This window comes from Panulirus ornatus, chromosome 43 (assembly GCF_036320965.1).
Source record: "Panulirus ornatus isolate Po-2019 chromosome 43, ASM3632096v1, whole genome shotgun sequence".
Classification (NCBI taxonomy): domain Eukaryota; kingdom Metazoa; phylum Arthropoda; class Malacostraca; order Decapoda; family Palinuridae; genus Panulirus; species Panulirus ornatus.
The window spans coordinates 17,679,283-17,696,760 of NC_092266.1; the positions used below are offsets into that span (position 1 = coordinate 17,679,283).

Consider the following 17,478-nt stretch of genomic DNA (forward strand, 5'->3'; position numbering starts at 1 on the left):
CACTCATCTCTCTTCCAGGTTGGGTAAATTTTAATCTTTTAGCCTATGACTGAGCTTTCTTAATTCTGGTACCATCTTTGTTGCCCTCCTCTGCACATCTCTTTTAGCTTTTTGTGCTTACTGAAATGTAGTGACTGAACTTGAGAAGCATATTTAAGTTATGCTCATATATTTGATATGAAGTGGTTTTTAGATAATTCCTCATCCATGAACTTGAATGTCATTCTAATGTTTTCTAGCACACACTTGGTCTCCTTGACTGTTCTCTTAAAGATGGAACTGTTGCAACAGGTTGGGTAAAATGTCACCTCCAAAGTCTTTCGCATCCTCATCTTCCTGTGATTTGTTTTCTACTGGATGAATAATCAAACAGAGGCCTTCTTTCACAGTGACCCAGCCTCACTACTTTTCATTTACTTAGGTTGAACCTCCTCAACCATGTATCAAACCAACTTTGGATTTTATTATAGTCTGTTTGTAAAGTGATACATTTTGCATGCTTTCCATTTTTCTCATGACCTTTTCTTCATTTGCAATAATTCCTTCTGTCATTTACAAGTCATTACATAGATCAAGAAGAGTATTGGTCTCAGAATAGAACCCTGAGGCACTCCATTGGGGATCTTGACTCATTTTGAGAGGACTTCTCTGATATGTGTCCTTTGTTCCCTTCCACTTAGATACTCTTCTATCCATTGAAGGAGATTTCTCTTTAATCATTCCTGGTGATACTGCTTCTTAAGTTTTGCACTTTCTCTTATTATGTCCATGATATTCATTTCAGATTTTCTTTGCTCCACCTTTCTTATTCTGCAATACTCATTTCGTGCTCACTTATACCTAGCTTTGGCTGGCTGGAGTGTCGTGTGTATCTTCACCACAGCTCATCTCAAACCCCTTTGCTTTGTGAAATCTTGCCATTCCCTCTGTATTTAATGCTAGAGGTACTCATGTTCCTACTCAATTCTAAATATCACATAACCACTCTTCACAGTTCTTTGGCTCTTGGTTAGTGGACTCCATTTCCCGATATATATTACCAAAAAGATAGCTCAGGACTAGTTAGATTCCATGATTACATCTCCTCTTTAGGTCTTGTCTCACCTCTTCTCTTTTAAGTTTTTGATTCACCACATATTCAAACTTGAGCATTACATGATCTTTTCCCGTTACTGCATCACATATATTATTATCAATATCCGTGTTAGTATGTGTAAAGATAAGGTCCAGTGATAATGGTGTATCAGTCCTTCTTCCCTTTGTGTGCTCACTAACATGTTGGTATAAGAAATTCTGTCGTATACTCTTTAAAAACTCATGTCTCCATGAGAATCTAAATTCCTCCAGTTTGTCCCTTTATGATTTAAATCCCCCATTATCAGTACTTTACCATCTCTGAGAAGTGCATGTTTTACTGTTTCCTGTACCATCCTGATTGTATCTTCATTGTTATCATTATATATTTGTGTTGGATTGTTTCAGTACTTTAGAGGGTTATGTGATATCAACACCAATATTCATTTCTTTCCTTCATTTACTAAACCCATTATGTACTGGCTGAATGAGCAGTCTTCCACTGTTTCCTGAAACTTATGGCTATTTTTTGTTAAGAGAGCTAAATCTCCTTCTCTCTTGCCTTGTCTTTCCTTCCCTACTAACCTGTACCCCTATGGGCAGAACGGGTGAGATCTGACCTCTTTAATAAGTTTTTTCCACAACTCCAATAATATTGGGCGTATTTTCCCCGAGGAGGTAAATGCAAGAGTCCTGGAAAGAGGGGCAAGTATGAAGTCTGTTGGGGATGAGAGAGCTTGGGAAGTGAGTCAATTGTTGTTCGCTGATGATACAGCGCTGGTGGCTGATTCATGTGAGAAACTGCAGAAGCTGGTGACTGAGTTTGGTAAAGTGTGTGGAAGAAGAAAGTTGAGAGTAAATGTGAATAAGAGCAAGGTTATTAGGTACAGTAGGGGTGAGGGTCAAGTCAATTGGGAGGTGAGTTTGAATGGAGAAAAACTGGAGGAAGTGAAGTGTTTTAGATATCTGGGAGTGGATCTGTCAGCGGATGGAACCATGGAAGCGGAAGTGGATCATAGAGTGGGGGAGGGGGCGAAAATTTTGGGAGCCTTGAAAAATGTGTGGAAGTCGAGAACATTATCTCGGAAAGCAAAAATGGGTATGTTTGAGGGAATAGTGGTTCCAACAATGCTGTATGGTTGCGAGGCGTGGGCTATGGATAGAGATGTGCGCAGGAGGATGGATGTGCTGGAAATGAGATGTTTGAGGACAATGTGTGGTGTGAGGTGGTTTGATCGAGTAAGTAACGTAAGGGTAAGAGAGATGTGTGGAAATAAAAAGAGCGTGGTCGAGAGAGCAGAAGAGGGTGTTTTGAAATGGTTTGGGCACATGGAGAGAATGAGTGAGGAGAGATTGACCAAGAGGATATATGTGTCGGAGGTGGAGGGAACGAGGAGAAGAGGGAGACCAAATTGGAGGTGGAAAGATGGAGTGAAAAAGATTTTGTGTGATCGGGGCCTGAACATGCAGGAGGGTGAAAGGAGGGCAAGAAATAGAGTGAATTGGAGTCATGTGGTATACAGGGGTTGACGTGCTGTCAGTGGATTGAAGCAAGGCATGTGAAGCGTCTGGGGTAAACCATGGAAAGCTGTGTAGGTATGTATATTTGCGTGTCTGGACGTGTGTATGTACATGTGTATGGGGGGGGGGGGTTGGGCCATTTCTTTCGTCTGTTTCCTTGCGCTACCTCGCAAACGCGGGAGACAGCGACGGGGTATAAAAAAAAAAAAAAAAAATTTTCCCCGATACAATCCTCAAATTCCAGCTATTTTCCATTTACTACTATTCCATCAACATTTGTTTACATTACTTTCAATCAGAAATTTCCTTCACCTAACATTCCTGAGCTGTCTGCAGAGCTGGCAGGGTTGTTCCATCCTCTTTCTTCATTTGGCATCTCAATTTTTTGTGATCTAACTATTCTCTGGTTTTGTCTCTCTCTTCCCTTGGTCTTATCATGTTTAATGAATATCCCACTAAATTCCACTTTGTTTTTCAGTGTTTTGCCTGCCTAATTACTTCCCGGCTAGATGACTCAAAAGCAACATCATCATAATTGGACTTCTTATATTTATTATTATTAGTAATTCTTTTTTTATGACTAAAATTGTGTCTGGTAGTTTCACAGCCTCTGGTAATCTTTTAATGAGCATTTCTTCTTACTTTCTTCTTCCCTCTCTTATTTGGTATTTTCATTCATCCCAAAAATAGTTAAAGATTTTCATCTGCCAACTTCATATCCTAAAGGGTTTTCTAACTCTGGTGACACCCAGTTTAAGGCTCTCCAATAGTTTTGTTTCGTTAGTCTTTTTGGGTTTCTCTAATCTCTCTTTTTGCTCTGCACTTTTCTAAATCTGTTATCTGTGAGGCCATAAACTTTCTGTATTGATCTGTCTCATTGAGTGCTTAATATTCAGTCTACAGCTTTGCCAAATTACCTGGGCCCATCTATTACAGTATCCCCAGGTCCTATCCCACTGCATCAGTCATCATATGTTCATTCTGCTGAGCAGCCCCAAAAATTGTCATTTCTCCCTCTCTCAGCCCACTATTTTCATCATTTCTGTGACTTGTGTTTAGGACAATATCTCCTGCTCAGAATTCTCTAGAACATCTAAAACAGTCCCTCTGACCTTTATTGTTCTTTTTAATCATTTTACTTTCTTTGATTATGTACCCTCTGATCCTATCACTTGATGCAGATCTGTGATCATGCTCTTTGACTCTATTTTCTAATTCCTGTAGTTATCTCTTATCTCATGACAGCCTTCATGATTCTTAAATTGATTCCTGTTTCTTTAATTCCTCTTGTAGTTGTTTTAGGTTTTTTTTTTAAACCATCCCAAGAATTAGTTTTTTGGTGGTTCCTCTTTTATCTGTGCTTTTACCTCTTCCAGTGGATCATGTTATAAAAGACTGATCTTTGAATATTCCGTCACTTGAGTCCATGTTGTGTTTTACACTGTAATCCAGTTTGAAACAGAAACCATAAGTACTTGGCTTTCTTTATGTTTGTTGACAAGTTTGTCCTAGTTTTTCTGTCCAGTTTCTCTACCTTCTGTAAGACTTCTGTTTTTATTGGCTCAAGCAGTGCTAAAGGACTTAAATGTGTGTATGTGTGTGTGTGTGTTTGTGTATGTATGTGGGCACGTATGTATATGTGTGTTTATGGCTGTGTGTCTGCAACATTTTCACGCTTCAGTAGACATTTGCAATTGAAAGCACTGGAATGTTGGCTCATATGCTTTTATGACCTTTAGTTGTTATTTCTTTATCCCCCTTTTTAGGAGAAATGTTAATTGAAATCTTCAAATGTAATACTTCCCATCTTATCAGAGGGTGCAATAAGCCCGCTGATATTTTTCTGTGCACACATTAACACTATCACTCCTATACAATCACCGGCATTTCTTTTTACTACTTCCTTACCTGTAATTCTGTTTAATACTAACTTTTTGCTTTTTATTAATTTTTCATATATCACTAATATTTTTTCCATTACGGCAGCAACTAATATATTCCATACATCCATTTTAAAGCTAGCACTTCAAAAGCATTTATAATTGGCATATCTTATGTTTATCTTTTAGATACAGTTTACTTTACATTTGTACTATTCTCAGAGCTTCCATCTGTCACAATTAAATGTTTTGAATGCCTGCAGGTTTCAGATTTTCATTTTGTTTTCCATTACATGTATTACTCCTGTTTCTTCCCTAAAGAAAATTACTCTTTTGTAATTCCAATTTTTTTCACTGCTGTTAGTAACCTCACCATCACAAACTTCTAGCACTTCTTTACTATGTAACTTTTTCACTAACCATGTCCTGAGGAGTTTCACTGCCCAACACTCACCAGCCAGTCTATCTGTGTCTGTGACAGTCACACACGGGTCCCACGCGCGCTCCTCACGGGCTGACTGCTCACGCTGTCTTCTTGTTACTTGCAGGCTGACAGAGGACAACACGTACAGCTATCACCTCAGCTACGAGGTCAAGAAACTCATGTACGCACCCTCCCCTCACGTTTCCATGTAGCGCGCCCTCCTGTTGTAGCTTGAATTATATCCCAGCACTGTCACCCTCGTGGTTTGTAGCACTCCTTCCCTGGCTTGGCCTCTGTGACGCCATGGCCCCGGTACTACAAGATAGCCAGGTGCTTAGTAGGTGCCAAACCGGGCGTCTAGGGGCCTGCATTGTGGCACAGGGAGTCATACTCCTCATCAGCCATAGAACCTGATGGCTCCTAGTTCATAGCCTTATTATGTTGTGCTATTTCCTTTGACATGATGCCCCAGATACAAGTACAGTAATGTATGTAGCCAGCAGGATAGCAAGAATAGATCAGTACAGTGTAAATCCATATTTTGCTTTGTGATGTAGAAGAACCCCTGCCTTAATGAATTATGAAATGGTGAAATCATTCCTGGGCAGTATGGCTGTACCTCCTGGGCATCTGCCTGTCGTACTTTGCCTGAACCCCCTCCTGCCTGCACCTACCTGCATGACAACATTTTTGCACACAGCTGTCATCATCATCACACTTTTATTCACAAACTTGATAATTGCACAACATTTATCAAACCAGATTCTTATTGTTAATGGCCATGACGTAGGTGACCTTACCTGAACATTTGACCTTATTTTTCAAGCACAAACTTTCTCTTACTTCACTTTGGTCACTAAAGTCTGGTATTCTAATTGTCTAAGTAACAGCCTCACTTTGTGGTTTGAATTCTTAGTACATTAAATCAAGGAATCCAGTCTTAGGATATTACACTGTATTAGTAATTCCTTCCCAAAATATTTCAGAAGTTGCTCAATTGTAATAAGAGAATCTTTGTAGTCAGTAAAGATGTATATTTCAAATTCATTGTCATGCCACACTGCAGAGGTATTTTGAGGTAATGTTGAAATTTTACTGAATATAGTATATGTTTGTATATATTTGTGTATGTTTGTATGTATGTATGTATGCATTTGTTCACATAACTGTGTATATTAGTTATATTTTTTGAGTGTAAGATTGCTTGTTTGTACAGTACAGGAAGGAAGTTATACACTTATGGGGCTCTGTTTTTTAATGTGTGTGTATGTGTAATTCAATATTTGTAATCACTATTTTGTTTGGTATAGGTTTGTGTGTGTGTGTATGATTACATATTTTAATGTGTGTCTGTGTGCGTGTGTGTGTGTTTGTGTGATTAGCAATTTCTTATAATTCAATTGTTTGGTATAGGGAGGAAGGTCAACATTTACAGAGCCTTATGTCATACTTTTATGTGTGTGATTACCAGCTTATGCAGTATAAAGAGGGATTCTTCACTCATGGTGCTCCATCTTTAAATCTTTTTAGATAACATATATCTTAAACCATTTGTGCACTGCATTCGTGTGTTTGTATGTATGTATGAGTTCATGTGTGTATGTATATGTTTGTGTATGTATACCTGTGTATATATGTATATTCATAGATATACATATGAGGCTGTATCATCATTGGTTGGAAAGGAGTACAGTCTTTTTAAGGACTTTTTTGCTCTATGGGAGTCTTAAAATTTCCTGTGTGGATTGCAGCTTTGAATCTACAGAAGCTTCAGAAGCTTCATAAAAGGGGTCATTAGGTTGTATAATGACGTATGTCTTTGAGGTATCATGGCCTAAACATTCAGGAGGTTGAATGGTATGTATGGCAAAGAATGAATAGAATCAATTTGGAATATAGGCAGCAACACACTGTCAACTGGCTGTCCCAGGGCATGTAAAGCAGTTAGTTGAAACCACAGAATAGGCTGTGGCGTATGGTTGTAGATAGTAGGCTCTGGTTAAGTGCATCATACATGATAGCTAGAGAATATTATTATTATTATTATTATTATTATTATTATTATTATTATTATTATTATTATTAATCATTATTATTGTTATTATTAATATAGTAATAATGATAATGATAATGATAATATTAATAGTGATTATTATTATCAATATTATTATTATTATTATTATTATTATTATTATTATTATTATTATTATTATTATTATTACCCCAGGACCCCTTTTTAAGAAAGAGTCGTAGTGTAACCCAGAATCTCTTTCTAAAGGCTCCTGCAGCCCAAGGCTGTGCTGCTTCCAGTAGCAGGGAAAAGTGGATCATTCTTCAACATCACTGATACTACAAATTATCTCACAGACAGTGACAACATTCTAGGAATACAATCCATAAGGATAAGATTTTGCAGTACTACTACATAATCAACATTTCCACACCTTCCCCTCCACATGCCCCTCCAGATATATTCCCCAACTGCAAAACCTGACCAGCACCTAACACTTTTCTCTGAAGATTTCATTGTCCACCATCCAACACGGCGCAGCACTCACATCAAATATCCCAAAGGTGAACTACTTACAAACTTACTGCAGCTGCTCATTATCCTCAACCTTTAAAACATATCACCCAAGCTCCCAACCCACCATTTGTAGCAGCCAAACTTGCTAGACATCACCTGCTCACCAGCATTCTACAGAAACTATCTTCTGACCACCAACCCATCCTGATAACACTCCACCTGGCTCACCCAATCCACACAACCATCAAAAAGAATCATAAAAACAACAGGGAAACAGACTGGCCAGCCCTTATAAAGTAAATTACACAAACTACAGGGAAGGAGACTGAGCAGCCCTCATAAAGTACATGGCAACAAGGTTTAAAAACTTCGTAATAGGTGATTTGCCAAAGTTAGAATATTCAGTCTCACTCTTCATCTTCTCTAACCAATCCAACAAAAAACACATGCCACAGGGGACTAGAAAGAAAAACAATTCAAACTTCTTCCCACAAATTATGTGCTTGAGAAAGCAAAAATAAGACTCTTCACTTTCAGCCAAAATTAGTGGAAACATCCAAACTTTGAATAACATCATCATTAACCAAATCACTGAAAGACAATGAAAACTGGCAATCCTTGCTCAATCCAGTGAACAAGATCCACTGTAACCAACTGTGGTCACAGTCAAGAAGATCCACATTTACTGTACCAATCCAGCCCCCACTGATGAAGCACCCTGTCCAATGAAATCTCTTCTCTCAAAGAACAAATAAATATAATCTTGAGATATTACTCAAAAATCAGCCACAAATCAGTCTGACACCTAAATAGGAAAGACATGAAAAACTTACACAAAATCCATTCAGAAACAACTGCCCTCCCACCCCTCACTTCCACTGGTACAAGAAATGTATTTAAACCTCTTAAGAAACTATCTTAATACAGACCTTATCAACCTATCAAATGTTTACATAAATCTTTTAGGCCCATTTAAAGTAAAAACACTTACAGACGTTTCAGCCACTCCTGTCTACACAACAAAATCCCTAACAACTGGAAATTTGCTAGCATAGTACCTGATCTAAAACCCTCCAAACCACCCAGGTAGCTCCCCCTTCTCTTCCTCCTACCTCATAATATCAGTTCTATCATCTGTATACAAACTCAGTGAAAAACTAATCCACATCAAAGTCAAACAGATTATCCTACTCTCTCCCATACAACATGGCCACTCCACCTTCATCTACACACTGATGTCCCATGTCATATCCTAGATGTCTTCAACCAACCACAACCCCCTCCTGCACAGTACTTGTGGCAATAGACATCAGTTAAGAATTTCACTGTGTCCCTTGACACATCATCATGCAAAAGGTACTTGATACCACTCTCTGCAACAATTACAAAATGTGGTTAGCTGATTTTATAGCCAGCCAGTCATCTGGGACAGATTACCTCTAAAGCACTTAAATTCAGCAATGTGCTTCTTTTGCCAACTCTCTTCAGTATTTTTGCACACAACCCCCTATTACCTATAGCAAACCACATGAAGTTCCCTTTCATATGCAGACATCCTTACAGTCACATCACAACACCCAGATACCACTATAGCAACAAAAAAACAGGATGCACAAAATTACACAAGTGGAATAATGGCTCACCCAGAACAGAATTTATTCATCTCCACTGAAATCTTCATTCACTCTCTTAGCCTCTCACAAATGCAAATGCAACTCACACCCTCCACTAACTTTGAATAGACAATCACTCCAACTGAACAAAATGCCAGTGATTGAAGGCATCACAGCAAACCCTTCATATTCACTAATTATGCCAATAACATCAACACAAAAATAAACAAACTGAGTGCTTTCAGAATACTGAATAGCACTAAATTTGGACAAGATCAAGAATTTCATAACATCCTATACAAACAATTCAACTGCTTCACTTTAAGCTGTGCTCCAATTGTCTGGTTTTCGATCTTTTCAAATGCATGTAGAGCAAGCAAAAACCACACACAATAGTACACTTTAAACATGCACTGGATGCCTAGCAACCTCAAACACTCAATCCACCTAGAAAACGAAACAAAGATTATCCCAATACAGTCTCACTTCAACACATTTGGCACTCAGCTCTGTGCAACAGCACTAGATCCTTCCCTATCCAAACTACTCCATAACTAACTGCAAACTTCCAAGCAGAAATTGAAACCTTATCCCTATAGATAGGGTTGTCTGGAGGAGGGTGGACGTGTTGGAAATGAAATGTTTGAGGACAATATGTGGTGTGAGGTAGTTTGATCGAGTAAGTGATATCACGTAAGGGTAAGAGAGATGTGTGCAAAGAAAAAGAGTATGGTTGAGAGAGCAGAAGAGGTGTGTTGAAATGGTTTGGACATATGGAGAGAATGAGTGAGGAAAGATTGACAAAGAGGATATATGTGTCAGAGGTGGAGGGAACAAGAAGGTGGAGACCAGATTTGAGGTTGAAGGGTGGAGTGAAAAAGATTTTGAGCAATTGGGGCCTGAACATACAGGAGGGTGAGAGGCATGCAAGGAATAGAGTGAATTAGAACGATGTGGTATACCGTGGTCGACATGCTGTGATTGGACTGAACCAGGGCATGTGAAGCTTCTGGGATAAACCAAGAACAGGTCTGTGGGGTGTGGATGTGGATAGGAAGCTGTGATTTTGGTGCATTACATGTGACAGCTAGAAACTGATTGTGAACGTATGTAGCCTTTGTTGTCTTTTCCTAGCGCTACCTCATGCGCGTGCTGGGGGAGAGGGTGCTGTTTCATGTGTGGTGAGGTGGCGATGGGAATGGATGAAGGCAGCAAGTATGAATATGTACATATGTGTATATGTATATGTATGTATACTTTGAAATGTATAGGTATGTATATGTGCGTGTGTGGGCATTTATGTATATGTATATATATTTCTTTCTTTCACACTATTCGCCATTTCCTGCATTTGCGAGGTAGCGTTAAGAACAGAGGACTGGGCCTTTGAGGGAATATCATCACCTGGCCCCCCTTCTCTGTTCCTTCTTTTGGAAAATTGAAAAAAAAAATATATATATATATATATATATATATATATATATATATATATATATATATATATATATATATATATATATATATATATATATATATATATATCTTTTTTCTTTCATACTATTCGCCATTTCCCGCGTTAGCAAGGTAGCGTTAAGAACAGAGGACGGGCCCCCGAGGGAATATCCTCACCTGGCCTCGTTCTCTGTTCCTTCTTTTGGAAAATTAAAAAAGAAAAAAAAAAAAAACGAGAGGGGAGGATTTCCAGCCCCCCCCCCTCGCTCCCTCCCCTTTTAGTCGCCTTCTACGACACGCAGGGAATACTTGGGAAGTATTCTTTCTCCCCTATCCCCAGGGATAATATACATATATATATATATATATATATATATTCTTTTCTTTCAAACTATTCGCCATTTCCCGTATTAGCGAGGTAGCGTTAAGAACAGAGGACTGGGCCTTTGAGGGAATACCCTCACCTGGCCCAGTTCTCTGTTCCTTCTTTTGGAAAATTAAAAAAAAAAACGAGAGGGGAGGATTTCCAGCCCCCCGCTCCCTCCCCTTTTAGTTGCCTTCTACGACACGCAGGGAATACGTGGGAAGTATTCTTTCTCCCCTATCCCTGGGGATAGGGGAGAAATATATATATATATATATATATATATATATATATATATATATATATATATATATATATATATATATATATATATATATATATGTATATATTTTTTTTTATTTTTACTTTGCTTTGTCGCTGTCTCCCGCGTTTGCGAGGCAGCGCAAGGAAACAGACGAAAGAAATGGCCCAACCCACCTTCATACAGATGTATATACACACACGTCCACACACGCAAATATACACACTTACACATCTCAACGTACACATATATACACACACACAGACACACACACATATACTCATGCACACAATTCACACTGTCTGCCTTTATTCATTCCCATCGCCACATCCCCCTCCCCCCTCATGTGTGCGAGGTAGCGCTAGGAAAAGACAACAAAGGCCCCATTCGTGTACACTCAGTCTCTAGCTGTCATGCAATAATGCCTGAAACCACAGCTCCCTTTCCACATCCAGGCCCCACAAAACTTTCCATGGTTTACCCCAGGCGCTTCACATGCCCTGATTCAATCCATTGACAGCACATCAACCCCGGTATACCACATCGATCCAATTCACTCTATTCCTTGCCCTCCTTTCACCCTCCTGCATGTTCAGGCCCTGATCACACAAAATCTTTTTCACTCCATCTTTCCACCTCCAATTTGGTCTCCCACTTCTCCTTGTTCCCTCCACCTCCGACACATATATCCTCTTGGTCAATCTTTCCTCACTCATTCTCTCTATGTGCCCAAACCATTTCAAAACACCCTCTTCTGCTCTCTCAACCACGCTCTTTTTATTTCCACACATCTCTCTTACCCTTACGTTACTTACTCGATCAAACCACCTCACACCACACATTGTCCTCAAACATCTCATTTCCAGCACATCCATCCTCCTGCGCACAACTCTATCCATAGCCCACGCCTTGCAACCATACAACATTGTTGGAACCACTATTCCTTCAAACATACCCATTTTTGCTTTCCGAGATAATGTTCTCAACTTCCACACATTCTTCAAGGCTCCCAGGATTTTCGCCCCCTCCCCCACCGTATGATCCACTTCCACTTCCATGGTTCCATCCACTGCCAGATCCACTCCCAGATATCTAAAACACTCTACTTCCTCCAGTTTTTCTCCATTCAAACTTACCTCGCAATTGACTTGACCCTCAACCCTACTGTACCTAATAACCTTGCTCTTATTCACATTTACTCTTAACTTTCTTCTTTCAAACACTTTACCAAACTCAGTCACCAGCTTCTGCAGTTTCTCACATGAATCAGCCACCAGCGCTGTATCATCAGCGAACAACAACTGACTCACTGCCCAAGCTCTCTCATCCCCAACAGACTTCATACTTGCCCCTCTTTCCAAAACTCTTGCATTCACCTCCCTAACAACCCCATCCATAAACAAATTAAACAACCATGGAGACATCACACACCCCTGCCGCAAACCTACATTCACTGAGAACCAATCACTTTCCTCTCTTCCTACACGTACACATGCCTTACATCCTCGATAAAAACTTTTCACTGCTTCTAACAACTTTCCTCCCACACCATATATTCTTAATACCTTCCACAGAGCATCTCTATCAACTCTATCATATGCCTTCTCCAGATCCATAAATGCTACATACAAATCCATTTGCTTTTCTAAGTATTTCTCACATACATTCTTGAAAGCAAACACCTGATCCACACATCCTCTACCACTTCTGAAACCACACTGCTCTTCCCCAATCTGATGCTCTGTACATGCCTTCACCCTCTCAATCAATACCCTCCCATATAATTTACCAGGAATACTCAACAAACTTATACCTCTGTAATTTGAGCACTCACTCTTATCCCCTTTGCCTTTGTACACTGGCACTATGCACGCATTCCACCAATCCTCAGACACCTCACCATGAGTCATACATACATTAGATAACCTCACCAACTAGTCAGTAATACAGTCACCCCCTTTTTTAATAAATTCCACTGCAATACCATCCAAACCTGCTGCCTTGCTGGCTTTCAGCTTCCGCAAAGCTTTTACCACCTCTTCTCTGTTTACCAAATCATTTTCCCTAACCCTCTCACTTTGCACACCACCTCAACCAAAACACCCTATATCTGCCACTCTATCATCAAACACACACACACACACACATATATATATATATATATATATATATATATATATATATATATATATATATATATATATATATATATATATATATATATTCCTATGAGTCCGCGGGGAAAATGAAACACGAAAAGTTCCCAAGTGCACTTTCGTGTAATAATCACATCATCAGGGGAGTCACAAGAGAGGAATATAACAGTCAGTTGATATACATTGAAGAGACGAAGCTAGGACGCCATTTGGTAAACATGTGATTGTCCAAAACATACAACAAGCATTCATAAACTTATCATTTTACAAATCTTATCAACAGTAAAGTTATCTAATTTGTACAGACCATCACTAATATTAAGATTATAATTCTTTGTGTATTTAGTAATAGAAGATTCAATGATATTTCTCTTGGTAATAGAGTTAGAGTTAATAACTGAGATGGCATTACTCCAGTCAATACAATGATCATAGTTTTTAACATGATTAAACAAGGCATTTGATTCTTGTCCCGTTCTTATACTATATTTATGTTGCTTAAGAGTAACAGAAAGATCCTTACCAGTCTGACCAACATAAAATTTATCACAGTTTCCACAAGGAACTTTATAGATACAACCAAGAGAATTTTCTGGTGAAATTCCTGATTAAGATATTCTTTATAGTATTATTGTTGCTAAAGGCAACATTTACATTAAAGGATTTAAGCAATATGGGAAACAAAGTGAAATTATTATTAAAAGGGAGAACTAAAAGATTCTTGGTGTCAATGGGAGGTTTGGGCTCAACTTTATAAAATGATTTCTTTGCTAACTTAAGGGATTTATCAATGAAAGATCTAGGGTACTTTAACTTAGATCCAATAGAATATATCTTCTCAAACCCATCATCAATAAACTCTGGACTGCAAATACGTAATGCCCTTAGGAACATAGATTGAAATGATGATGATTTAATTCTTGTCATATTGAGATGAGTAATAATGGATATATGGGTTTTCTTTATATGCTAAACTTAAACTTGTTTCCTTGTCTATGGATCATGCAATCCAAAAATGGTAACAAACCGTTACTTTCATTTTCTACAGTAAATTTGATGGAAGGTACTAAATTGTTAAGTAAGGGGAGAAATATTTGTAAATTTTCATTTGTTGGCCAAACACAAACAACATCATCTACATACCTAAACCAAATTGCGTTAGAAGGTAAGATATCCTTTAGTAATTTTGTTTCAAAAAATTCCTTATAAAGATTACTTAGTACAGGTGAAAGAGGGTTACCCATTGCCATACCAAATTTTTGAGCATAATAATCTCTATCAAATTGAAATACACAGTCTTTTATACACAATTTTATCAGTTCAATGAAATTAGACTTTGAAACAGGTAATTGAATATCATCCAAGACATCAAATAAATATTCTAAAAGGTTGTCAACTGGAACTTCAGTGAAAAGTGAGGAAACACAAAGCTAACTAGTTTGAAATCAAAATTAATATTGATATATTTATTGTTGATAAGATTTGTAAAATGATAAGTTTATGAATGCTCATTGTATGTTTTGGACAATCACATGTTTACCAAATGGCGTCCTAGCTTCGTCTCTTCGATGTATATCAACTGACTGTTATATTCCTCTCTTGTGTCTCCCCTGATGATGTGATTATTACAAGAAAGTGCACTTGGGAACTTTTCGTGTTTCATTTTCCCCGTGGACTCATGTGCAAGTGACTCAAGTCCACTTTTGTGTAATAATCATATCATCAGGGGAGGCACGAGAGAAATGTAACAGTCAGTTGATTTACAACAAAGAGATGTAGATAGGACGCCATTTGGTATACATGCAATTGTTCATGTCGCATGTTTACATATATATATATTTCATTATATTTATTATACTTTGACGCTGTCTCCTGCGTTAGCGAGGTAGAGCAAGGAAACAGACGAAAGAATGGCCTAACCCACCCACATTCACATGTATATACGTAAACGCCCACACACGCACATGTTCATACCTATACATTTCAATGCATACATACATAACATACACAGACATATGCATATATACACATATACATATTCATACATGCTGCCTTCATCCATTCTCGCCACCAACCCACCACACATGAAATGACACCCCCCTCCCCCCGCGTGTGTGTGAGGTAGCGCCGGGAAACGACAACAAAGGCCACATTCATTCACACTCAGTCTCTTGCTGTCATGTGTAATGCACCAAAACCACAGCTCCCTTTCCACATCCAGGCCCCACAAAGCTTTCCATGGTTTACCCCAGACGCTTCACATGCCCTGGTTCAATCCATTGACAGCACGTCGACCCCAGTATACCACATCGTTCCAATTCACTCTATTCCTTGCACGCCTTTCACCCTCCTATATGTTCAGGCTCCTATCACTCAAAATCTTTTTCACTCCATCCCTCCACCTCCAATTTGGTCTCCCACTTCTCCTTGTTCCATCCTCACTTATTTACTCCTTTGTCCAAACTATTTAAACACACCCTCTTCTGCTCTCTACACTACACTCTTTTTATTACCACACATCTCTCTTACCCTTTTGTTATTATTCGATCAAACCACCCCACACCACATATTGTCCTTAAACATTTCATCCATCCTTCTCCGTACAACCCTATCTATAGCCCATGCCTCACAGTCATATAATAGTGGTGAATCTATTGTTCCTTCAAGCATAACCATTTTTGCTCTCTGAGATGATGTTCTCTCTATCCACACATTCTTCATTGCTCCCAGAACCTTCTCCCCCTCCCCCACCCTATTACTTACTTCCACTTCCACGGTTCCATTCACTGCTAAGTCCACTCCCAGATATCTAAGACACTTTACTTCCTTCAATTTTTCTTCATTCAAACTTACATCCTACCTGACTTGTCCCTCAACCCTGCTGAACTGAATAAACTTTCTGTTATTCACATTTACTGTTTACTGCACTCAGTTTTCCAAACTTAGTCACCAACTTCTGCAGTTTCTTACTCAAATCATTCGCCAGTGCTGTATCATTAGCGAAAAACAACTAACTCACTTCCCAGGTCCTTTCATCCCCAAACGACTATATACTTGCTCCTCTTTCTAAAACTCTTGCATTTACCTCCCTAACACCCCATCCATAAAATATTGAACAACTATGGGGACATCACACATCCCTGCCACAGACCGACCAACCACTAGGAACCAATCTCTCCTCTCTTCCTACTTGGCAAATGGGAGAGAGAATGCTACCTCTTTGTTCCCCTGTGTCATAAAAGGCAACTAAAGTGGACAGGAGTGGAGGGCTAGAAAAAGTAAAGCCTTCAGTTACAGTATTGTAACCATCAAGGTTAATTAGGTGGTGCCAGTACTGAAATTCAGGCTTAAAGTTGGGAAAAATTTGAACAGAACAGAAAACAGACAAATGCATGAGGTGTGGTAAGGTTTTAGTTTTTTGGACAATCTGAAAGACCTGTTGCCTCTGGGAAACATTGTGCTGGAGTTGCCCTCTGCCAGAGGCCTATCAAGTGGGAAACACTAAAGGCTAAGAACGTCACTGGAGTCCATCACTTAATATACCAGGGATTAAAAGGGAAGAATGATTAAGGGTGATGGCTCAGAATGTAAATAAAATTACTGTTGAAAGTAAAAGGAGGGAGATCATGGAGAAATTTAAAGGTTATATTTTGGATGTGCTGGGTGAGTGTGGAAATCCATATCCTTGGGGAAGATGTATGAAGTGGAAATGGAGATGATGAATGCAAGTTGTGGGAAGGCAAGGAAGGAGTAGTATGAATGGGAATGAATAAAAACTGTTCGGGGAGAGTGAAAGAAGGGTGTGCAGTTGTGCTGTCACCGAGAGTATGGGAGGGTGGTACAGAGCATGGATGGAATGGATCTAGAGTATTGTAGGTGAAAGAGTGAAATTGTGAAGTATGCATGGGTATGCATATATGTGCTTGTGAATATGAAGATTTTGTGAGGCAGGGATAAAGTAAAGCATATCTGGAGAAATTCAAAGATGGTTGTAATGGATTATGTGAACTCAAACCTGGGATACGATATAGTTGGCAAGATAGTTGATAAATAGGAAGTACCTAAAGTAGATGAGAATGGAAGTTATTTTGTGGATGTTTGTGCTGAGAAGGGTTTATTCTTTGCAAACACCTTTTTTCAGCATAAGATGATCCTCAGGGATACATGGATGAGAAATGATGGAGGAGGAGAAATAACAGTTTTGA

The 17,478-nt window shown here is 38.9% G+C and overlaps 1 protein-coding gene across 48 annotated transcripts in view; it reads left to right on the forward strand.

Moving 5' to 3' along the window:
* slo (calcium-activated potassium channel slo) overlaps positions 1-17,478 on the forward strand; it is a 1,069,848-nt gene that overhangs the window by 864,559 nt on the left and 187,811 nt on the right. For 36 of the 48 annotated variants that reach the window (XM_071687050.1, XM_071687052.1, XM_071687045.1 and 33 more), the window contains one exon: positions 5,024-5,080. The exons of the other annotated variants lie outside the window; for them this stretch is intronic. In XM_071687050.1, the coding sequence (XP_071543151.1) occupies positions 5,024-5,080 (57 nt within the window). The remainder of the gene's footprint in view (positions 1-5,023; positions 5,081-17,478) is intronic. 48 annotated transcript variants of the gene reach the window in all.